The 26,040-nt window shown below is 35.3% G+C and overlaps 1 protein-coding gene across 1 annotated transcript; it reads left to right on the top strand.

The window, feature by feature from the left end:
* The first annotated feature begins 946 nt into the window (after positions 1-946).
* LOC114314966 (DNA repair RAD52-like protein 1, mitochondrial) lies at positions 947-12,659 on the top strand. Its single transcript, XM_028261532.2, has 4 exons — positions 947-1,403; positions 9,709-9,746; positions 9,857-9,951; positions 12,214-12,659. Exons 1-4 carry the CDS (start codon positions 1,057-1,059, stop codon positions 12,355-12,357), a joined length of 624 nt encoding a protein of 207 aa, XP_028117333.2. The 5' UTR covers positions 947-1,056; the 3' UTR covers positions 12,358-12,659.
* The last annotated feature ends 13,381 nt before the right edge of the window (positions 12,660-26,040 follow it).

Genomic DNA, 26,040 nt, shown 5'->3' with positions numbered 1-26,040 from the left:
TTTGAGATTTTATATATTAATTAAGGAAAATTCTATTCGAGTCATAGGATAAGTTGGGAGTAGTTATTGAAATTTGATTTTCTTTTTTTCCATTTCTACAAAGGTACATTTTGAGAAATTTTTTTTGATAAAGTGATTTTGCATAACAAAAAAAATTCAACCACATCTCATGCATAGCACGTGTCAAAAACTAATATTGAAAGTATTATAAAAATAAACTATTTAGATTATCGTGTCAAAAACTAATATTGAAAGTATTATAAAAATAAACTATTTAGATTATTGAAATAAGACATAAGATAAATCTTCTAGCCCTGGAATTCTTGAGATGTGAATATGATTAAGCATAACAAATGCTTTTGACTTACATTTGACGCAGGTATACAAGAAACGCAGACAAAAAAGAAAAAGAAAAAAAAGAATCACCTTGTTTGATGCTAATTTACTTAAGGAAAATGTTTCATAGCTTAAATTTTGTGGTTCAAAAGTGGCTCAAATGGCCAAAACGACGTCGTTTTGGCCATTTTTATGTTGTTCTGTACTCAAAACGACGTCGTTTTGGCGATTTGAGCCACAAAATTTGAGCTACGTAGCATTGTCGTTTACTTAATTCAACTTTTTAAAATTTAATTTTTTTATTTTTCATATTTTTTTTATTTTTAATGATTTTTTTTAATATTTCAAGTATTTTTTTTTATAAAATTTTTAGATAACACCTAACTTAGATGTACATAAAATGTAAGGTATTTGTAAAAAAATATTTTAAAAAAATTAATAAATGTATAAGAATATAAAAATATACTAAATTTTTATTTTTTTTATATATTTTTGATAATTATAAATTTTTAAAAATTATTTTTTACAAATATTATACTTTTTAATTTTATTTATGTTAAGTGTAAAAAATTTATTTAAAATATTAAAAAAAAAATTCAAATTTAAAAAAATTGATTGGAACCGAACAAACAAGTGAATAGAGCTCAAAACAAAAGTTTTTTGAAGGGGTGTTAAAACCTTGAGGAGACAGGACAGAGACAGAGCAGGAAAGAGGCAAACATGGCGTCGTCCCTGACGAGAGGAGTGAAATGTGTAGCAAAATCATCATCATCATCATCATCAGTGTCAGCTGGTTGGGAATGGTTGGTGGTTTTGCGAAGCTCTTCTAACCTTTGCTACGCTGCTGCCAAAGCCAAGGCCTCTTCTTCTTCTTCGAATGGTGCGACGATGAGAGAGTCCTCGATTCCGTCATCAGAAAAAGAAGAAGACTTGGAGGACCTAGTTCCCACCTCTGGAATCAGCCGCCCTCTCTCTGAAATCCTCAAAGAACTCAACAAGAAAGTCCCCGATTCCCTCATCAGGGTTCGCACCGAATCTGATGGCTTCCCCGTCAAATACATCCCCTGGTCGGCCTCTCTCTCTCTCTGTGTAAAATGTTTCAGCAGAATTTACAAAAATTGTGAAATTTGTTATATAGAAATGCTACTTTTCACCGTGCTAAATAGACATATTGTCCGTTTGTTTCGACGTTAATATTGCTTTATATTTTACAATTTTTGAATTGACTCACGCAATTTTTAAAAGTAAGTTATTTTTGAGAAATGGTTGAGTATATGGGTAGTGCTAATAATGAGTCATGTTAGGAGAAGCTTGAGTAATGGTTTGCTCTTTAAAGAGAGTACTCTTATAAGTCAAGTGAAATTAGAAGGATCAGAAGAGGAAGGCACTATATGGGTAGTGCTAAGAGAATCTGCTGCTGAGGAGGGGTTAATTGGAGTGGTAAATATGGGTGATGGAGCTTCGGTGGAGAAGTATGAAGAAGGTGGATTAGAATTGGCACTCTTGGATAGTTCTCAATTTATGAAGTGTGAAGAGAGGGACGTGTTGCCTTTGGAGTCTTGTCCACCTTTGGCTGTGAATAAATGCGAAGTTGGGGTTTTTTTGGTTCAGTGTCAGTGGTGCATAGAAGATTAGAAGATCAATTAGGGACATGAAGGAGGAACTAACTAGAGTATAAATACCCAAGCAACCCAAGATAAAGCTGAATATAGCTTATGATACTACTTTTTTATTATATTTTTTTTACTATCAGCAAAAAAATTAATCAATTTATAGATAACGAAACGAGTACATAATGAAAATAAATATTTGATAACTTCAATATGCCCTCTTGATAGATATGCCAAGTTTATATAGGAACAAAATTTGAATATTATCATTTCTCAATCTTGAAAAGACAACTCCATAACTTTTGTGTTTAGAAAATGCAAATCCTTTTACTTGAAGGATTCAACCACTGTATCAGACCCGCCTGGTTGTGAGAAACTTGCCCTCAAGTTTAAATCCTCAGACTAGTCACCCTTGTAAGGATGGAGATGCTTGACATTAAAAACATCTGAGGCGTGAATGTGGTTTGGCAACTGCAGCTGGTAAGCGTTGATTTTGTTCAAAATTCTACAAGGTCCAATTTTTCAATCATGCAACTTTTAGTTTAGACTTGCTGGAACTCAATCTATTGTTAATACAATCCACAGTTGATCTCCTTTTTTAAAAGTAACCTTGCAACTATGGACATCTGCAACTGCTTTATCTTTGTGTTGGTTATTTCAATTTGTCATCACACTTTCTCATGTATGGACATGATATTATCAGTCATTTCTTCAGCTCTCATGCTAGCATTCTTTGAATTTGTAATGGGAACTAGATCGAAAACAGTGTTTGGACTTTGTCCATTAACAATCTCAAATGGACTCAGTTGAGCAGTGTGGTTTTTAGATTTGTTATAAGAAAAGTCAGCATAAGGTAGTACCAAATCCGATTCTATAGGTTTGCTTGCAATTAAGCATCGCCACAAGTTGTCCAAACCGCAATTAACCACTTATTTGGTCATTTTTTTTTGGGATGATAAGATGCTAAATCGCAAGTTAGTCCCTATTTTCTTCCATAAGAGTCCTCCATAAATGTCCAATGAACTTTGAGTCACAATCAAAAGTAATTGACCAAGGGATGCCACATAAACAAAATATCTCTTTAAAATACCGATTTGCTATATTTGATGCATCCATCGTCCTATGACAGGGAATTAAGTGTGCCATTTTGGATAATTGATTCACCACCACCATAATTGAATCCTAAGAAGAAGCACACGCACATACATGCAAAATTTTTAAAAATGCAGGACGCGAAATGCCAAGGACACGTGTAATCAAGGTTTAAAAAAATGGTTGCGGTGGTGCAGTTGCGGTTGTGGTTGTGGGGTGTAAAGGCTATAGCATAACGGTTGCGGTAATCGGAACCGTGAATTTTTTTTTTATTTCACACATTTGAAAAAAACTTACCTGATATGCATATTTTTTTTCAGAATAACATTTATTGGGATTTAAAATTGATTTTGATCATTTTTTGTTAGTTTTTAAGTATGATCCAATATATTTCATATTTTTAAATCACTATAAAATGAGTTTTTTTACATTTTATTTCAATAGTTAATGACTTTATATGTCATAAATCCATATTTCACCTCTTATTTTTTTTATTTCTTAAGAATAATTGATTTTAAATATTTACAAAATTATTTTTGACCAATACCTGAACTAACTAAACACAAAATGTTTATAATTATTAAATGAAATGATTATAAAAATAAAAATTGAGACATAAATAAAAATTATTTTTGAGCTACTGAATATTGCAGAATGTGTATTATGTATATTTTGTAAGCTTTTTTTTTTTTTTTTTTTGAAAGAAAGTTGTTCAGAATATTGTAAATGTGTGTAGCAGGCTGTTACGGCACCGTTACGGTGGTTATGTAACACCAAAACGGCCGTTACATATGAATTTTCATCACACCGCAAAAACGAGTGTAATGGGTAATGCCTACCACCACAACCGTTACGTAACAGCCGCAACCGTTACGTAACACCACTTTTTGAAACCTTGCGTGTAATACATATAATTAAATGTATTTATTATATGATGTATATTAGAATATCATATATTTATTTATGCCAAATATTTTAGGGCACTCAGTTCATAAATCCAAATTTCAATTTTGTTAGGCCAAAGGTTTATGCATTGGAATACTTTGTCCAAAGGGACAAGTTTATATAAAATGACCAAAATATTCTATAAATATCATATACACGGCAGTGAATAAATAGAAAATCACTCTCGTCTGTCTCTCTCTCTCCCTCTCTCTTTCTCTCTCAACTGCTACTCCTCGGTCGCCTCTTCGCCTCCTCCATTGTTGCTTTGTTGCCCTCATCCGCCACGAGATCCAAATTGTGAGATCTAGATCTGTAGCCTCACCACCGCTAGCCTTGAAATCCAGATCCACCACCACCGCCGTGAGACAATCTGGATCTTCTTATGTCGGCTACTACCAAGGAGCGCAAGACGGCAACGAGGGAAGGGTGATTGGTGTTGGACTCTGGCGGTGTGGCGGTAGCTGAGCTTCTAGATCTAGAGCTTGACAGGGAAGATCTCTACTTGACAAAATGGCGTTGTTTTGGTATTGGAGCGTTCTTAGCATATCATCAGAGCGCTCTAATCGGTCATAAAAGCATCTCTCTCTCTCATTGTTCCAAACTCTGGAACTGAAACACTGTTATTTACTTCTTATTCTTCTTCATTGCATTCTTGTTTCATGCGATTACATTTATTTACTTGTTTTTTTTAAAAGTTTGATCTGAAACACTGTTATTATCTCTAGATTCGAATCAAATCTTTACATTGATATCTTTGTTTGTTTCGGTTTAATCCTAAAAATCTTTTTCTAAAACCATTTTTTATTAAAGAAAACCATCTCAAATTTTCACTCTTCTTAAAAATTCTTCAAATTTGAGTTTGACATTTGGTTCGGATTTGTTTCATCGTTAACTTGTTGGAAAATTTTCCTTTCCCTTGATTTGCTACAATTTTGATGAAATGATTGGTGAAGGATTGGAGATGATTAGTGAATTAGCTGAAGAAAGTTTAATTAAATGTGTTTACTGGATCATGAATCTCACTGAATGTGTTTGTAAGTGATTATCTATTTACATATTCAAAAGCATTGTGTTGGTATTTGTTTAATATTTTTGCCCTTTAAGTTTACTGGTATAGTGTATATATATATTATATTTGACATAGGTCTCAATGAAAGGAGATACTTTGGAAGACTTTGACAAGGAAGACGATTACTTTGGAAGTGGAAAGAGATACCAAAAAATTTGTTTTTGTTTTCTTTTTTAAATTTTTTTGATATTGTTGTTGATGGTGATGATGATGATGATGATGAATAGATAGGATTCGGTGATGATGTTATTGTTGATGAACAAATAAGATTTGTTGTTGTTGATGATGTTTTTGAACAAATGAGAGAGAGAGAGAGAGAGAGAGAGAGAAGAAATATTTGAGCAGATATAAATTTTTGAACAAATAGGATTTGGTTTGGCTTGATATTTCAACTGATAGAAAAAAATAAAAATACAAAAAATTGAACAGATAAAATTTCAACATATAAAATTCAGGGAAAAAAATTGAAATAGATAGGAATAAAATTTGAATTGAAAAGATCATAAAATTAAATAGATAAGATAAAAAAAAAAAATTAAACAGATAGGGAAAAAATTTGAACAGATAGTGAACGAAAGTCAATAGATAAAAAAAAAGGTCAACAGATAAATTAAGGGGTAAAATTGGAAACAAAATGTCCTTCAAAACAAATAAAAGTACTTTTCACCAAATTATTTAACAAAATGTGGACTTCTCACTAACAAAAAATATCTACTAAACCTACTTGTACCCTTCTTAGCTTAGACTTTTTAACAATTATCTTTATTTAAGCTCATCAAGTTCATTAAATGCTACTCGGGTGAAAAAATAAAAATTGGGACATCATGTGTCCTGAATATGTCCAACTGAAGAAAAAATGAGACATTCCGTGTCTATGTTCGGCACGTGTTGAACACCAGTACATGACCACTAGAGAGGTGTCCATATTTCATAGAATTTTGAATCTTAACACCTTTGACTGCGTGGAAGACCAAGAACGAAATTCATACTTACATCAGTCCATGCAGTTTGGATGGAGTTGGGGAGAGGAGCATATAAACCCACCTGCATTGGTTGTTCCTCTCTTTGAATGTTGGCAAATATGGTATATCTGAACATGCCTAGGTACATTGCGCTTCAACTTTGGCTAGTAATAACTTTCTTTCACCAATGCAATGCTTTTATCACAACCAGAATATCCCAAAGCTTCCTGTTCAATGACAATCTTCTCCCTTAAAGAGTAGTCACGAACACAGAGCTTTGACCCTTTGAAAAGAAAACCTTCTTTGATGGAGTAATCATTACACTCACCAGCCACCGCAGCTTGCATGATAGGACCAAAATATTCATCATTCATGTACAATTCTTTGAAGGTGTCAAAGTCTAGAATTTCTGCCCTCATTACTGTTACAAGTGAAACCCTTGTGCTTAAATCATCGACCTCCTTATTTTGAGTACTGACTTCATGCTTTAATGTGAAAGTGAAACATTGTAAATAGCTCACTCACTTAGCATGCCCCTTATTCAACTTTTGCTGACTGTTTATGTACTTGAGAGCTTCATGATCATTGATCAGAGTTGAGAATGTACTCCCACTCCCTTTGTACTAATAATGTGCCAATGCTTTAATATTCAGATGATTGCAAAAAGTTCTATGTCATATGTTGAAAAGTGAAGTCGTGAGCCTTCCTGTAGAAAGTAATAGGGTGTCTTTTTAATGATGAACTGAAAACCAGAATATTGTCGAAGTAAACAGCTACACACCTTCAGATAAAGGGTTTCAATACTTGATTAATAACCCACATAAATGTACGTGACAGCCTAAAACAGAAGAACAGAGCTCTTGCTTCTCTCTTGACCAAGAAAGTCAAAGAATCTGGACCCAAAAAAAGAAAAAGAAAAAATAAGGGTCTCAACGTTGGATAAGAAAGGATGAAACAAAAAGACAACGGATACAAATCCATACCTGAAAAACTAAAAGGTGGATGCTGGTTACTGTTGGCTTCCATGGCGGTGGACTGCGCAAATAGTTTATAAAAGTCCCTATACAACTCTTCAAAAAGCACTGAGAAAGAGTTTAGTTGAAACTCTTCAACCCAAAAAAAAAAAAATGATAATGATGAGGTTAGCCTATGAAAATTAACTTTCCCTCATACTGTAACAGACCCATAAAAAAGGGATCCATACACAAAACAAAAAGCAAATGCCCATGATCCAAGTTAAGAGTAGCCCACAGGAAAAAGAGGGTCACCTATGGAAAGAAAGCCCACACATAAAAGAAAAATGTTTTAAAAATAAGAAGTTTAAAGTTATCATGATTCACGTAGTAAAAACCTACTTATATGAATCACGAGAGGGGGCATTTTTTTGGCATGTAAATTTCAACTAAACCAAAGATTTGAGGATTGATTGGGATAATGATACGTGTAGAGCCTACGGTGGGAATACAAACTTACAGGGAAATATCTAAGTCCCATGTGTTTGCAAAACTCAAAGCCAATCAAGAAGTAGTAGCATCTACGGAGCAGATGAATACGATGCAACACTGGATTCATGCTTCTAAGTTCTAACCAAGAAGTTATCTTGATAAAGATCAAATGCCATGTGGGGTCAGCAGATAATAAGAGGCCAAATGCTCAATCAAGAGATGACACGTGAAGGGCCTACGGTGGTGATGCTAAATGAGATAAATGAAATTGCAAAAGACCAAGCTGATCAGATGAGTAGGGCTTTCCTATTATCTCTAACACTCTGTTTGGATTGGGAGATGAGAAAAGAAAGGAAGTGATTATGGTTTCTCACCTTCTGTTTGGATGGATATGCTGATTAAAAGAGGATACATGTGTCTTTTTATTTTATTTGCTTTGTATTTAGAGGTGTAGCTTAGGTATTATAAATTTTTTATTTTATTTTATTTGCTTTGTTTCTCACCACTTTGGGTGAGAAACAAAACTTAAGTTTGGAGTGATTTGTCTTTCTCACCATTTCTCTTCATTTCTCACCATTACTCGCACTATTAATCATCCAAACAAGAGATGTGAAATTTCATTCTCTCAATTTCTTTTCTTTTCTCACCAAATACCTCAATCCAAATGGTGTGTAAGAATTTGCAAATCTTTTTCTGTGTTTATAGACATGGCGTGTTATAGGTAAAGGGTTCCAAGCCCTCTCTTTTTATACTGTTTCATGTAATTTGAGGTATCAAAGCCTTAAAATTTTAATGAATGCATTTTGTTCATGTTTAAGTCTCTTATTTCCTTTTAATTTATGTTTTTTATTAATCAAAGGCTTCACTTGTTCCAAGTGAGTAATGAATGATTTGGATTACCAAATCAGAGCACTGTTTAATCTAAAAACTAAACGGTGGCTATTTATAGATAGAAGTTTCAAAATACAGCCAACACTAACATTTTATCATTTCAAAATGTGTCGACTTTGCGCCTCTCATCTTTCCAATGTTCCTATTATATGCTTGCATTCACGTTAGTTCTGTGGAATTTCTGGTTCTTTTGGTAAATGTCAACACCATATTAATTCTTAAACAAAATAGTGGGGGCTTATGTACTTTTGATGCATGATTTATTCATTATTGAACTTTAATTCTTTTGACATTTGTGATGTAATGGTTTGTGATTGTATTGTGTATGTGTTATATGAACTCTTCTATTTCCCCCACAATGCCCGTGTCCACCGGATATGACATGGTTAAGGGTATGAGATATGTGTCTGACACTCGTACCAAATTTAGACACTTAGATCCTTTAATTTCTTACAATATATGAGAAGAAGAAACTCATATTTGCTAGTAAAGCAATATTTTAGCCTCTCACATGAATTAGATATAGAAATTTCATATTTTTTCTGAATCCTTTTCAAGTTCAAGTATATTTCTGTATAATTTACAACATTTCTTCTAAGAATATTATATAATATGCAATATGTATGTGTATATGATGTGTCCCTGCACTCATATCTAATTTTGGATACATATCCCAATATCCTAAGATTTAAATTTATGAAGGTCTGACGTTTGGATATACCCCCACACCCGATACATGTACCCGAGTCCATGTAACATATTTTAAATTATAGATTGAATGGTTTTTTTCATGTTGAATTAATGTTAGTTTTTCATTATTTTTTGTTGTTTGTGGATAAAAATGTGTTTATTTATATTTGTTGTCATATCCCTGCCATGTCCATATCCTATTTTCTTGAAAATCACTATGTCCGATGTCCATGCTTGTGCCAATGTCCGTGTCCATGCTTTTTAGCCCATCCTTGAACCAATTTTTGGATTTGTGGACACCTTTGAATAGGTTTTTGACGTATAGATGATATTGGTTTTCTTTTGTACATGGGTTGCACCCTGTTGGTGCCTCTTTTTATAATATTATACTTAATTCTTTTTTAATAGTTCTTTTACTCAGGAATGGTGCTGAAACTTCTTGTTAACAATCTTGAAAGGGCTAAAATAATCTAAAGTATGAGTTTTTTTATTTTTTATTTTTTTATCTTATGAACTTTTTCTTGTCCTGTTCAACGTTACATTTTATTTGTTATGTAAGGAGCACACTAATCCAATTTATAATGTAGTAATCAAAGTTTAGCTCTAATGTTTAGTACTTGGAAAGGAAGGTTATCTGACATTTCTAGTTGTCTTATCATTCTTGCTAGGCATATTGTGAATCGGATTATGAACTTACATGCTCCAGGTACGTTAAAGTTCACTATTTTTCTTTCACCAAGTGATTTTAATTCCAATTGCAAGGGGCAATGAGATCTGTGAATGCTGAAAACATTTCAAATTCTCAATCTATTGTAGAATGGTCTGGTGAGGTTCGAAGCATAACGTATTCAGCTGATGGCAAGTCTGTGTCTGTTGTTTACCGTGTCACGCTGTATGGGACTGATGCTGAGGTACCATTGCTGCTTTATGCTTCATAATTTGTTCATTTGTATCACAATATGCGTGCATCTTAGATTGGTAGTGGTGACGTACTCATACCTAGTCTGCTTCTGGACATTGACTGGTATTGTTCTAGTTAGTGAAGATTGACAAGATTATGTTTTCAAATTGCTTTAGTGTGAATTATTGAAAATGTTTTCTGTTGCTGAGTTAAATGGGCCATTTTGTCATTGCTTCAAGTCATTACCTTGCTGATGCCGAACATCATATGGAAGTCTATAGTATCTTCTAATATATGTAGTTAACTTTGCTATGTCACTGGTGACTGCTGGGAATTTTTTTTCAACTTATCGAGTTACATATTGAGCTTAATTTTTCTTTAGGCAGGAGCGACTCTGACAGTCAAAACCAAATTATTCTGCGTTCTTAAAGCTTGTGTAGAGCTTGCAAGATTCAGGCTTGACGACACTTTATTAAATTGACTTGATTTTTTGCATTGCTTTCTTCTATAGTGTTGTAACTTTGGTTAATTGATAGTGCGTCTATTAATGCATTAGATGTTGCATCTCTTGGAGGTTGTGAGTTTAAGCCCATGTGGAGCATCAGGAGTGATCCCCTTTCTTTTTCCCGTCAGATATAGGCTAGAGTAGGTTGTAACAATTGACAAGGCCCTGTCCTAAAGTTCTTAACTGTTCTGGCATACCGGGGGCTGGGGCAACCAATTTCAGTGGTTGGCTTGGAGACCTATTATGTAAGCCTAAAATCAATGGAAGTTGCTGAAGGGTACTATCATACGGCATGATTTCTAATGTATTAGTTTGTTTGATCTCTTTTGCTTTTTACTTTCTGAGATTCTTTCTGTTGGCGCTATCTGCATTGAATGAGGGAAAGATATTGGCAGAAGTGGATTTTATTTCTTTGTTAAAAAGAAGAAAACAGGTATCTATTAAAGTTGATGGTAATGTTGTTGAAATATCAACCAAGGGTCATTACTGATGGATTTTCTTTCCCTTTCATATAAGTTGTTTTAACTATAATTTGTGGTTCCTTAAACCGAATTATCCCAACGTATAGTTCTTTGATTCTGTGGCTGTACCACAAGGAAAAGTGTGGCTTTGAAGATTTAAACAAGGGTTTGGAGTTAAGGTTTGAAACATAATGGTTACCAGGAGTTGGTCCTCCAGACTAGATGGTCAAATTAAAGAAACTAAAAATAGATTTGCAATAATAGAAATTCAGCAAATAAGATTAATAAAGGGAAAGTACCTTATTTCTTGAGGGATCGATTGAGATCCACGCTCAGATCAGTACAAGAGTTCAACACTCATTTTTAATCAAGAGAAACTCTTCACTCTATTCTAATATCCTTTGTAGAAAGGAGCCTGATATGTAGATACTAGACGATCGCAAAGATGAACTTTCTCAAAATTGTTAAATCTAACAAAGCAACCATATAAAGTTCCAGCAATAGAAATTTTATTAACTAATAACAGGCTAGATAGTAGCCCTGGAAAGGATTCCTAGCTTAACTTAAAATTTTTGTTAGGGAAATTCTAACCAAAGTAGAAACTTCTAAAAATTAAAATTTCTAACAAACATGACTTTCTATGCAAGAGCTCCTTTATTGGCTAATGATGGGCTTTAAATGGGCTGTTTTTGGAATCCTTGCCTTTCTATGTCATCTGTCTATCCTTTATTAAAAGTTTGTGTCTGTTCTCAGTGGACGGAAGGAATGAGAGGAGAGAAACACGAAGGGGCATGTATAATCAGTTAAAAAAACTCATCTTAGGTCAAGGGCTCAAGGAACTGAAATGCATCTTTATGTAAAATGCACCTGTGCTTTATGAACTGTCTGACAGATTTGTGTAAAATGCATGTGTTCTAGGAACTGTCTGACAGATTTTAATTAATTAATTAATTTATTTATTATATTACCCTATTTAAGGTTGTTGTGTCCATTTTTCTAATGTCAAGAAAGAATGTAATGGGTTTTAAATAATTTATGGTTGGTGACTTTTAGATATTGTAACCACGTCTTTATATAAAAACTATTATATAACATGTTAATATAAATTTATTTATTTCTTTTGCATGTATAAGATTGTTCAACATTATTACTATTTTTTTTTAATATGTGCCAATTCTTTCTCTCTCACTCCTTCCTGTTTCTTTTCTTTTCTTTTTTTAATTTTTATGAATCTCAATAGGAAAATATATGTGTGAGGGAACTGACCTCAGTTGCTCTTCACTTTTGTTTTTGTGTTTTTGATAAGATATACAAGGAGTCAACAGGTACTGCTCCTGTAAATGATGCAGGCTATGGAGATCCAGTGCAGAAGGCAGAAGCAATGGCATTTCGTCGAGCTTGTGCTCGTTTTGGTCTGGGACTTCATCTCTATCACGAGGATGTGTTATAGCCAAGCAACATGGGCTTTGTGTCAGGCAATTTTTAGTTTAGCAGATGACATTCGGATCACATTTTGTGTTTTAGTTGATTTTGTTTTGTTCTCAAGAGAGAATCACAGTAAACCAGATATTTTGATGTAAAACAAAATCAGCTTATCTATTGCTGTTTGTAATTGTGATTTCAAAGCGTCGATTTCTGTATTTTATGTAGTATGTTTATTTAGTGATGGGAATGCTGGCTTTTGATATTGGTAAATTTCTGAATACAAACATATGGGCACCGATGAATATGAACAATGTTGCTATTGTTAAATCTGCAATTCTTACAATGTACATTGCTTATGCAGTTGAAATTGACACTACTTGCATTTTGCAGAATTCAAATCAAAGTTTTTGAGACTTTATTTATTTATTAATGTTATTTAATGCTCGGCAGATTTTAGCATTTGAATTTAGTTTATAAAGCTACAATTAGGCAGATTTTAGAACTTGAATGCTGGTTTTCCCACTTCATCTACCTATTGATTATGTAAATTTTACCCAAAGAGCAATGCCTCAAGTTAAAAATTTTGGTTGGAAATTGTGTTTCAATATTTTACCTCTCAAACCTCAAAAATCAAAGACTCGTTTTTTAATTATATTAATTTTACATCTAAATTGCTTTAATCTGGATCAATGTGATTCTTGTCTATCACCTTTTGTTTAAAATTAGGTGAAAATTGTTGAACAAGACAACGAATACTTTTTTTAGAAGGAAGATTGAAAAATTTCATTGTACTTGTCAGACTATTCCTCAAAAATCAGTGTACATAATTAGAATAAGAAAAATGTTTGAGACTTATTTTTTGGAGATCTCTACAATCCTCTTTATTGACGTATGTGTTGGATCTATTTATGTATGTGTAAGGCTTACACCATCAATGGTGGAGATCCAAAGAGGTTGTGGAGGTTTCCAAAAAAAAAGAAGTCTCAATCATTATTGATCAGAATAAATATTCTAGGGTTAATAACAACAATGAGGTCTTTCGCTCTCAATCAACAAATGACAGTACCACCTTACATCCCAAACGGAGATCCATGACCTTATAACAAAACAATTGGCTCTACGGCCATCACATGTAAGAAAAGGGTTTCGAGCCACCTTGTGGCTTCGGATTCCCACCCGCCTAAAAATATCAACAACTTGAGCATATAGCCCAATAATAGCGTGCAATTAGCATGTTCAATATGCAATCATAACCTATGTGATCATAATGTCATACAATATATAAAATGAAGATGATTTTCTCAATGCAAAACACTCTCACAGAACCAATTTGAATTACCTAATGCATTTATTGTTAGTTCCATGTTCACAAAACAGAGGAGTGCAATGCTGTAATTCCCAACTGGACACTAGTCATTATCCAATTCCATTTTCAATCATTTTCAAGTTATGCATTGAACTCAACCATGAGTTACCTATGTCACGCCTATATTTTTTTCAATCTCAAGGATATGCATGTGCACTGCAAGTCCAAAGCCATCTTAGTTTTGTGGTACTAATCGATTACTATCAACCCAAATACCTTTAACTAGACCTAGTCCCACCCTAACAAGAGTTTAGTTGTGTCACAACACCCAACCTAATTCACTGGAAAAGATAGTTTTAGAAAAATTGTGAAAACACATAAGTTTTTGAAGAATTGGGATTTACTAATCTTCTTGCTAGTTTATTAACTCAAAATGTCAGACAGATCGAATGGCTACCTACGCATCTGTGAATGGAATAAAGTCATAATGTAGTTCAGGTAGTGTATTGAAACGCACTACAAGGGTACTGAAAAGAGGATGTTGATGGCCACACTACAAGGTGGACAGAGAAAAATTTGAAGTAAAACGAGCAAAGTAACAACTGTATTAGAAGGAGATGAAGGCCTCCTAGGAACCATTACTCAGACATAGCGTGCTTGGTGATCGCCCTTCTGACCACATGCCATGCTCTTGTGACGGCTATATTTAAAAAAAAAAAAAAAAAAAAAAAAAAAAAAAAAAAAATCTCTTAACCATTTTTTAATACCTAGTAAGGATAAAGATTTTTGGAAAGAATCCTACAGGCCATTATTTCAACACCATGTGCTCGGTTGCCTTGTAATGCCTCGCTTTCGAACTCACACATAATGCTGAAGTTTTAATGAAAATTGTCCATTTGCCATTGTTTGGGTATCATGCGTGTTAATTGATCCTATAGTGCCATTGCTCTCAAGATCACATAACATTTAATAGAGGTTCGCAATTTAAAAATGATCCAACAACTATTATTTCAGCGTTACGCGCTTATTTGATCATGTAGCTCCTCGCTCTCGAGATCACACATAATACCTAATACGGGTTGAGAGTTTTTGAAAAAGTATTCATTCACCATTATTCGGACATTATGTGGTTAGAATAGTTTTATAATGCTTCACTCTCAAGATCGTACGTAATATCTAATAGCATTTAGGATACTTGAAAATACCAACGATTGACATTACAAGTTGTCCCAAATCGCCTCTCGCTCAAATCCACAAATAGCTCCAATTGAATACAGGGGGTTTTAGGCAAAATATCCCACAAGTTTTATAAGAAGTCACATACCTTGATAAACATGTAGCACCTCGTCTTCAAGCCATAACATGCAATCCCAAATAGAAGTCAAGTATTTTCTATTTTGGGAAAATGGTTGTAGAGGCTCATGCTTAATAGTCATATGCCATAACCCTTGAGATCACACAAGACTCTCAATTTGGAAAATTTAAGAAGGCAAGTCCTCTAAGAGTGTGTTTGTTTGGACGGATTGGATAAGGGGGGATTGTTATCCATCGGATTGTTAGTCCCAGGATACATTGTTCCCGAACTATATTTGGTTGGATTGGATTTGTATCCTATGCTTGTTTAGTCATGAGATTAGATGTCTGGACTAGACTATTTTTAGTGAATCTAATGTTTGGTTAAACAGACTGAATAAGAATAAATGTTTAAAAGACTATTTTGTCCTTGTAATTTATAATTTTTATTTAATATATAATTTTAAATTTGTAATCTCTAATTTATAATTTATAATTTAACAACACTAAAAAAATTTAATATTTATATGTTTTGATTTATTATTTTCAATTAAATTAAATTTATAACTTATAATTTATATTTTTTATTTAATATATAATTTTAAATTAACGACAATAAAAAATAATTTTATTTAATATATAAATTAAATTTTCAACAACACTAAAAAAATTTAATTTATAAGGCCATAATTTATAATTTAAATTTTTTATTTAATATATAATTTTAAATTAACAACACTAAAAAAATTTAATATATAAGGCCATAATTTATAATTTATTATTTTTAATTAAATTTAATTTATAATTTATAATTTAAATTTTTTATTTAATATATAATTTTAAATTAACAACACTAAAAAAGTAATTTATAAATGTTCAAAAAACTATTTTACCCTTTTCTAATTGTTTGCTAAGTAATAGCATGGGGGTAAAATGGACATTTCAGAGCCTAATTCCATGGGATACCAATCTTATGGAAACAATCCCGCCAATGGGATAGAATAGTCCCACAAATATGAGACTAATAGTCTGAGGGGACTATTAGTCCGGAGCAAAAAAAATGAAATAAATACTAGACTATTAGTCCGGTAAGACTAATGGTCTAATCCCACACCCTAATTCTTCAAAACAAACGCACCCTAAAAGAAAAGAGAGATGCGAGGAGAAAAGACAATTGGGTGAATACATTCATTTTGTGGTATTGCGTTGAATAATTTTGTGAGATAATTGAAAGGCAATAGGGAAAGGTTGAGTGAACTGGTAGTGGGGACATTAGAAATGAAAAGTGGTGGTGGTGGCATGAAAATTCAAATGCATTGATATCTATTCTCATCTTATAATCTATTTGATTCAATTCATATTTTTATAACCCATTAAATCCTCTTTAATGTAAAATGATTCTATTGTTACCATTTTCCATATAGAAATAAATAAATACTGTAAAAATATCCAACGCAAAATTAATTGGCAATGAATAAAAAGGCCCTTACATTATATTAACTAAGTTTGGATGACTTAGATTGACAATGTGGGATTAACATCATACATCTTGTTTCAAAATCATTCCAAAAATAAATAAATTTAAATATAATATTCCAAAAGAAGAATGCTGAGATTGTTTGCTAAATTCCATAAGAAGAACCTATAAATTTAAAAAGTCCAACATTTTTTTTATTCCCTCAATCAACGACATCAGTAACGCTAATTAAAAAGAAAAAAAAAAAAAAAAGAAGTTCATGTATTTACTGCCTTTCGTAACCTAACATTTAATTTATGGGTTTCAACACAATATAAAATCAATATTTATAACTCAACGTAACGTGAACATTCACATAGGATTCGTCAGATTAGAAAGAAAATTTGATAGAAAGTGAAAGTAAATGAAAATTAAATGAAAGAAAAAAAATAGAAAAGAAAATATATTCTCTAGTGAGAATTTGATTAAAATGAAAATTTTGTAAGAAAAAGATAGAAAAATTTAAAAATTTAGTTACATATGACTCACACAATTAATTTTTCTTGTGTTTTCTTGTGTTTTTTTGCAAGAAATAAAAAATTAGTTACAATGCTAATATGGGTTGTACCAAAAAATTAGTTTTCTTATACTTTCCACCACTTTCAAGCTAAACAAACTCATTGAAGTTAATTTTTTTTCTCTTTCTTTTACTTTCTATCTATTTCATCCTAAACAAACTAAGCCATAAAGGAAATGTACATATTCAATAACAATGTGAATATTTTACATCGATATGAATATCAGATACAATATTCAATAAGGGTGTGAATATTTGTATCATAACATAATGTTTATCATAATAGCGTGTATATATTTTGTAAACCTCAAAGTGATAACATCTTTGAAAAAATAATAGTATGCATGTTTACTTCTAAATCAGTATCAATGTTAATATTACATCAGTGTAAACTTTCATATCATTACAAACGTATAATAAAGTGATTGTTCACATCATAATCGTATCAATACCATACCGGTGTGGCACTCGTATTACTATGAACATTCATATAGTTGCGTATTCACATCAAAATACTAATTCGAAGCATTATAAAATAGTGTGTGTTAGTAAAAATTATGTTTTTTTTGATCGGCAAAGAAAATCTTTATTGATGAATGTATGCAAAAAAGATACAGGACATCAATAAAGAGGAGCTTGGAGCTAACAGGAGCTCCAAGCGCCAGTTGGTGAGAAACCAACAGCGAAACGAAACAGAAACAAAAAAGAAGGAAAACATCAGGGTTGCACTACAGACTACAACATCACTATGAACTTCACACAAACTTAAGGAACAAGACCACTGCTGCTACCAATCCGCTCGACTTAAAAACCTGGACAGTAACTAACCGTAAGGAGCAGAACCAATGACTACAGATCAGACTGCAGATCAGACTTCACAACAATCGAATTGCACAAAATCAGACTGCAGATGAGACTTCACAACAATCAAATTGCACAACAGTTCAAACCTGCAGCAGCAGCAATGGCAAAACCACTAACAGACCAAAATTATTTTACCAAAACAGCAGATCAGATCAACACTGCATAGGCGTTCACAGACCCAAATTATTTTGCCAAAACAGAACTTACATTATAAGCAGTCCCTAGCAGCACGAAGTGAATCTGTTCAGTGGCACCTACAGACCAAAATGGAGCAGCAGGCAGTGCATGTGGTTTGACCAGAATTGGACTGCCAGAGCACAGATAGAGCACTGATGCACAGCTAAACCAAACCAGCAGACAGAACAACGAGGCAGGCATGCAGAAACAGAATAGCAGAACATCAACCAGGATAGCACACTGACAGAGCATCAACCCAGATAGCACATTGGAACATAACATCAACCCAGATAGCACTAGACTGAAGCTAGAGCGCTAGATTCCGCCCCTAATCTGTCTCCAATTGTGGACGAGATCATCAACTGAGTATGGGAATTCTTTAATGGAAGCTTTGAGCCAAATGGCAGATCTGTATTTTATAAGATCTAACAGTCCTGAAGAAGAGGGTTGTGTATTAGAAAATACACAATTATTTCTGAGTTTCCAAATGGACCATAGTACAATTAAGAGGATTGCTCTCCATAATAGTCTGTCAAAATTATTGAATTTCCAGCCCATCCACCAATAAAGCAGGCCCTCTACAGACTTAGGAATGCACCAATATAGGCCCCAATCCTCAATAACCACTGACCATATTGACCAAGAGAAAGAACAATGAAGCAGTACATGGGAAGCAGTTTCTACTTCAGAGTTGCAGAAGTGGCAGAGGAGAGAAGCATTGCTGTCAAGAGATCCAATCTTGAGCAGAAAATCAGAACATTTGATTCTAGATTTCCAGGCTAGCCAGGTGAAAAAAGATACTCTGGGGGGCAAAAGTGGATTCCAAACAAATTTGCTAACCTTGAGATGAGGGCCTAAGAGAGATGAGTGGTGAGAATAGAGGGCAGAAGCAGAGAAGCTTTGACTAGATTCTGTGCACCATACGAAGCAGTCTTCACAATCCAAACACAGAGAAGGAGCAGAGGATAAGAGAGCATTCATTCTCACCTCTTCAGCCAATTCCCATGAATATAACTCTCTTCTATGGGGGAGATTCCAATCAAATGGGCTTGACCTCCTTGCGTAATAATGATTGAGGTAACCTTCCTTATCATTTGACAAATTGAAGAGGAGGGGAAAAGAAGATTTCAAACAAAGGCCACCACACCAACTATCAAACCAAAATCTGATTCTAAAGCCATTCCCAACCTTTACACCACATTGGCCCACAAAGAAATTAAAGATAGGCCTATTGAGGGCCCCTATTGTGAGGATGTCCCTCCAGACTCTAGAGTGCTTGTCTGAGAGACTCAAAGGAGGGAGCCAACAGGAGTTGTTAATTTTATATTTGCTGCACACAATTGACCTCCAGAGAGCATTGGTTTGAATACCAAACTTCCACCACCATTTGAGGAGGAGACAAACATTAACGTCTCTGACCCTTCTAATGCCAAGTCCCCCTTGATCAATTCTCTTTGTAACTTCCTCCCATTTCAGTAAATGCACTTTCCTTTTAAGATCACTGCTACCCCATAAGAAGGCAGCCTCTAGTTAAAAGGGTGCAACACGAGTAGGAATTGCACAATAATTTAAACCAAACAATCAAACAAAAGAAACAGGAGATTGTGTTCTTGATTCAATATCTTGAAAGTATAAGGATTTTTTTTTAAAATAAAGTAAAAATCAACAAAAAAAGATAAAATAAATAGAGATAATTTCATAGGAAACTATCTAAGTTTACAAAGTCACAAATTACAAGAAACTACTCCTAATTTGAGAGATCTACTCCTAAAGACAAAGCTAGTTTTAAAAGCTAATTTGTTGTTGTTGTTGTTGTTGAAGGTCCTTCTCTCTACAAACTTCCCAAATTTTATGCTTCTCCTTCTTTCTTTGACCAATGATCCCATCTTCCTTAGAATCCGCTAGCCACCTTGCTTTACCTGCTGCAACTGTTTCAGCCTCCTTAAGCCTTCATTCTTTTATGCACCTTCACTTTCACCACCCAAACAAACTTCCCTTATATTGCCACGTGCTCCATGTCTTTTTCCCATGACTCTTCCCATCACTTTGAGCACGTGACCACCTCCTTCATGCCACGTAATCCTTTGACCCATGAAGGATTCCAACTCTGACTTTGTTGCCACGTGTCATCAACTGGCCCATAACCCCTATCGATAGAAAATTTAGCAAAAACGTGATGCAAACAGTATGATGCGAAGAACGTATTCAATACAAAAATATGAAAATTCCATCATACCAAAAAAATTTATTTCAAAAATAAATCAAACGACCATGGATTGTCCATGCGCACAAACAATATCACACTATTATACGTAAATTTTTGAATTTGTGTTCATGACCAATGTACATCTCTATGCTAATAAATAATCATATAAACTCACATTTTTTTAGTACAATTCTATGTCGATTCGATGCAACATTATAACAAGAAGTCCACATGAATCGCACCCTTCCATCGTTCTGCACCAAAACTGTATGAACACCAAAGCTATACCAACCAATAGAAAAAATGTAAGAAAACATATTCCACAAATCGTTGCTAACTTCGATTACAAACCTACGATAATGGAATATACCATACATGCATATATATATATATATCATATATACTGTGGGCTTGAAGGAGATATGAGTCAACCAGTGACATTTGTGTGTGCAAAGGTGAAGATTTCTACCAAAAGCATGGAATCTATAAATTCGGTTGTAAATTTGGAATGCAGGGGGAGGGTGTTTCCAGTGAGGGTGTGTGAAGAGCAGGTGATCAATTTCAAATCAGGAAAATGTCCTTGCAGATGTCATAAGGTTCAACATGTGGTGGAGATTGGCAGTTCGAATGTCATGGAAGATCATATCAGGAATGTGGAAGATGAAGATGCTGTTGTGGAGGATGATTCAGCAGATGATACGGCGGATAGGTGTGATGTGGCCCATGTAGGTAGGCCAAATGGCGAAAAACAGAGCGAGGAGGTGGACAACATGGAAGGTCGGAGGAGTGTAGAGGAAGATATAGCTGGTAGAAGTGTAGGGGCTAACATAGAGGCTGCTGAGGTTTGTAGCGCAATGATGGATGTGCGAAAACAGAGGAACGGCTCTTCGGAGGAGACGGTAGTTAGTCAGAGTAAGGATGATCTGGTCAGTATGCAAGGTTTTGTTAGAAGTCTAGATAGACCTAGTATAGAAGGGCCTGGGGTAAATATTGAAGTTATGTTGGGCCAGTTTAATTCACCAAATCAGGGGAATGGGCTTTGTTTACCACGGTGTGGGCTGGGGCAGCAAGGAAATTCTAGTAGTAACAAGGCAAGAGAAGTTGGGCCAGTCGGGAGGTTATCAAGTCTATCAGAAGCTCATGACAAGGAACCGAGTTGCAGTCTAAGAAGTAATAAAAAAGGGAAACAGAGGATCAAAAGTATTAAGAAATATAATCCGAATTTACTACGAAGAAGGTCAACCGATCTAATGAGAAGATACGGGAGCAGAGGTGCGGCAACAAGCTCGGCACGGCCTAAGGCAGTAGATTGGCGAGCAGCAGTGGCGGGATCGTCCTTAACTGCATCTATAGAGGGTGGTATGGATAGAGGGAGGATCATCCTTAATGAGGCTGAAGCAACACTGAAATTGGGGGAACTCCTTGGGGTGAAGCTGAATGGGAAGAGGGCTGAAGTGTTGGAGAAAATAGTGGACCTTGAGTTGAAGGATATGGACCGAATTGTAGGGGGGTGAGAGTTGGGGAGTAGGTTTACCAGCTGGGGGGAATTTGGTGAAGTAGTGATGTTCTTATGAAGATTTTCTCATGGAATGTTAGGGAGATGGGGAGGAAGGAGAAGAGAAGCAAAATTAAGAAGATTGTGATGGAGAGACAAGTAGATATTGCTCTGTTTTGAGAGACAAAGAAATCAGAGTTAACTAAGGAAGACGTCAGATCAGTTTGGGCAAGGGGAAAAATGGAGTATATGGGGGTGGATGCTGATGGCTCTGCAGGGGGTTTGTTGTGTATTTGGGATCCTGATATATTCCAAATTAAGGATTGTTGCAGCAACAGAAGGTTTATATTATTACCAGGTACTCTCTTTAACCATTTTCATTGTGCTATTCTGAACATCTATGCTCCTAATGATGTGGGATCTAGAGGGAATCTGTGGAAGTGTTTGTTGAAGCTGAAGGAGGTATTTCTTAATCCATGGTGTTTAGGAGGGGATTTTAATGAGATTAGGCAGATTGGGGAAAGAAAAGGGTGTTCGAGGAGAGATAGAGGAACGAAAGATTTTAATGAGTTTATTGACAAGTGTGAGGTATCTGAATTACCATTACTTGGGAGGAGGTTCACTTGGTGAAATTTTAGTCTTGGTGAGAAATGGAGCAAAATAGATAGAATTTTTGTAGACCCAAAGTGGATTGAGGTATTTAATTTTAAGCTGTGGGGTCTTCCTAGACTGGTCTCTGATCACTGTCCACTTCTGTTGATGGAGGACGAGAGAGATTAGGGTCCAAAACCCTTTAGGGTATTAAATGCTTGGTTTTTACACAAAGATTTTCGGAAGTTTTGGGAGTTGAGTTGGAAAGAGCCTAGTGTCGTAGGCTGGGCTGGTTTTATTCTGTTTCAAAAATTGAAGAGATTGAAAGGTAGCCTTAGAAGTTGGAATGTGGAGGTCTTTGGCAATGTACAAAATAAACTGAAGGCAGCAGAGGGTGAACTCCATAATTTTGATATCTTGGCTGAAGATAGAGAACTTGATGGTGCTGAAACAGTTAGGAGAAGTGAAGTCAGAGCTGAGATGTGGAGGTTGAGCAGGATGGTTGAATGGTTATGGTTACAAAAGTCAAGACTTACCTGGGCAATGAAAGGGGATAAGAATACAAGATACTTCCATGTGGTTTCCAAAGGCAGAACTGTTAGAAATGAAATAAATTCTATACTAGATGGGGAGGTGGTGGTGGAAGATCCGGGTCAAGTGAAGTGCAAGGTGTTTGATCATTTTAAAAATCAATACACAGAGCATTGGTCATCAAGACCTGTGTTGGGGGGTTACTTCTCAACAGTGATAGGCAGGGGGATGTCTAGATGGTTAGAATCAGATTTTTCAGTAGCAGAAATTAAATCAGTAGTGATGGATTGTGATGGGAATAAGGTTCCGGGACCGGATGGGTTTAATTTGATGTGTTATCAGAAGTTTTGGAAATTCATGAAGGGTGATGTGGTTCAGTTTGTGAAAGAATTTCAAACCAATGGGAAGTTGGTAAAGGGTATAAATAGTTCATTCATAACCCTTATACCTAAGAAAGAGAATCCAATAGGGCTATCGGATTATAGACCTATAAGTTTGGTGAGTTCTATTTATAAGATCTTAGCAAAATTGTTGGCTAATAGACTAAAATCTGTAACGCCTCATATCATTAGTGAATCCCAGTCTGCGTTTCTGAGTGAGAGGAATATTTTAGATGGGGTGTTAATAGCTAATGAAGTTGTAGACGGATGGAAGAAAGCCAAAAAGAAGGGGTTACTTATTCAGTTAGACTTTGAGAAGGCTTATGATTCAATTAATTGGGGTTTTCTATTCTCAATGTTATCTAATTTTGGGTTTGGAGAGAAGTGGATTAAGTGGATTAAGGAGTGTGTAACAACTGTAAGGCTCTCGGTGCTTGTTAATGGATCTCCTACGGAGGAGTTTAGCCCACAAAGAGGTTTGAGACAAGGGGATCCTTTGTCCCCTTTTTTGTTTAATCTTGCGGCTGAAGGTCTTCATAAGTTGTTAAGCCATGCGTCCCAGTTAGATTTAATTAAAGGTGTTAAGGTAGGCCATGACGGTGTCCTGTTAACGCATCCCCAGTTTGCAGATGATACATTACTGTTCTATGAAGCTCAGGTGGATGAAGTGAGGAAGTTGAAAAGGGTGCTTAGGTGTTTTGAAATTATGTCGGGACTCAAAATAAACTTCCACAAGAGCGTAGTATGCGGTGTGGGTGTTTCCAAGGAGCTGTTAGATAGCTGTGCTGCAGTGTTGAACTGTAAAACTAAGGCATTACCTCTAAAGTACCTTGGGATGCCATTAGGTGCTAATCCAAGGAAGAAAGCTACATGGAAACCAGTGGTGGATAAAGTCAAAAGCAAGCTAGCTGGTTGGAAAAGAAAGATGTTGTCATTTGCAGGGCGGTTAACACTTGTCAAATCGGTAACTTCAGCATTGCCAGTGTACTACTTATCTTTGTTCAAGTCGCCTGAAGGGGCAGCTAGAGAGTTGGAGAAGATTCAAGCTACATTTTTATGGGGTGGGTCTGCCTCGGATAGAAAAATCCATATGGTGAAGTGGGAAGACTTGTCAAAAACAATGGAGAAAGGTGGTTTGGGTATTAGGAAAGTTAGGGATGTGAATAACTGTTTATTAATTAAATGGTGGTGGGGGTTTGGCTGTGAAAAGGACACTTTGTGGAAAAAAGTAATTTGTAGCAAGTATAGGTTGGAGCTTGATGGATGGATCCCAACTTTTTTCCCATCTAACAGGCACTCGGGAGTTTGGAAAGGGATTATTGCAGTGGCTGAGCAGTGTAGTAGCCTCAAGGAATTTTACTTGAATAATTTTAAGTTGAAGGTGGGAGATGAGAGGAGAATCAGATTTTGGACTGATATGTGGTGGCAGCCTGTGTGCTTGAAGGATGATTTCCAATCTTGTTTAGGTTGGCTATGGATAAAAATGAGTCCTTAAGAAGTGTGGTTGATAAGAGAAGTGTAGTGGGTGGCTGGTTCTTTGAGTTTAGAAGGGGGCTATATGAGTGGGAAGAGCAAGAGTTGACAAGGCTTTTTGAATATCTGAGGAGGGCTCATGTTCAGTGCTCAGAGGGCGTTGATAGGCCTACATGGTTAGCTTCATCTGTTGGGATATTCACAGTGGCAGATCTGTACAGGAGGGGTGTGGATAATATGGGTGCCAGGATGAACATTACCAAATTGATTTGGCTTAATTATATCCCTCCTAAGGTGCAGGTTTTTGGTTGGTTTGCATGGAAGAAAAGACTTAAGTCTAAGGAATTTTTGCAAAAACTGGGGGTGATCGACTCTAGTGATTCTATTGCTTGTGTGTTTTGTGGCAGTGACACTGAATCAGTGACTCATGTCTTAATCTGGTGTCCTTTTGTGTGGAGTGTTTGGTCTGAAATGTTGGTTTGGTGGGGTATCCAAGCTGCTATTCCAGGATCGGTGGAGTGTTTATTGCTGTGGTGGGCAGGGGAGAAGTTAAAGATGAAGAAAAGGAAGATCTGGAGGGTGATTCCATTGGCAGTGATGTGGTCTGTGTGGAAGTGTAGGAATGAGTGTGTATTCAGAAAAACTATCCAAAATCTGGAGGACCTTTGTGACTTAATTAAATATAGGGTTGCATTTTGGTTGAAGCATGTCTTTAGTGAGTTTAATTTTTCAGTCCAGGATTTTGTGTTTAATCTGAGGCAAGTAAGGGAGTGCTTGGGTGCGTGTGGTGGTATGGTGTACTGAGCTGTGGGGTGCTGATCTGTGGTATGGTGTACTGATCTATGTTGGTAGGGTGTCCTGATCTGTTAGGCTTTGTTACTGGGTGTAAGTAGTACTACTACTATGTTATTTTGGTGGGTCTTGATAGATACACTGGGCTGGATTGGTGTATTACCCATGAAGTACTGGGGTACTACTGTTTTGCATGATGTACTGGTGTATTACCCAGATTGTATGCTATTTTATTGCCCGGTGTAATACTGTTTTGCTGTGTTGCTGCTTGGTCCATATTGTTTTGTTGGGCTGGTAGGGTGTATTACTCAGATTTTGTGCTGTTAAGTTATACTGAACTGGTGTGTATGGGTAGTGTGAGAGGCTTTGGTCTGATGTGGAAGTCTGTTTGTTTATGGGAAAATGCTTTGGTGTACAGATTGCTGACAGTGGAGTCGGGAGTTGTTTCAGTTGGACTGGATTGTGTGGAGTAAATTGTTTCAGTTGGCAGCCGGGAGTTGTAGTTCTAATTGAGTATTTAGGTGTATGCTGATAGCTCTGTTATGCTGCGTATTTTTGAAGACGGGT

This window comes from Camellia sinensis, chromosome 5 (genome assembly GCF_055761805.1).
Source record: "Camellia sinensis isolate YWXY chromosome 5, ASM5576180v1, whole genome shotgun sequence".
Lineage (NCBI taxonomy): Eukaryota > Viridiplantae > Streptophyta > Magnoliopsida > Ericales > Theaceae > Camellia > Camellia sinensis.
Note: the sequence above shows the minus strand (reverse complement) of the source record. Positions and strands in the feature narration are given on the sequence as shown.

What these genes read in the sequence shown, in the direction of transcription:
- LOC114314966 (XM_028261532.2), top strand. Translation starts at nt 1,057, where the DNA reads ATGGCGTCGTCCCTGACGAGAGGAGTGAAATGTGTAGCAAAATCATCA. An exon ending in CCCGTCAAATACATCCCCTG is followed by an intron (nt 1,404 to 9,708) that starts GTCGGCCTCTCT and finishes CATTCTTGCTAG; the next exon opens with GCATATTGTGAATCGGATTA. An exon ending in TGTATGGGACTGATGCTGAG is followed by an intron (nt 9,952 to 12,213) that starts GTACCATTGCTG and finishes GTTTTTGATAAG; the next exon opens with ATATACAAGGAGTCAACAGG.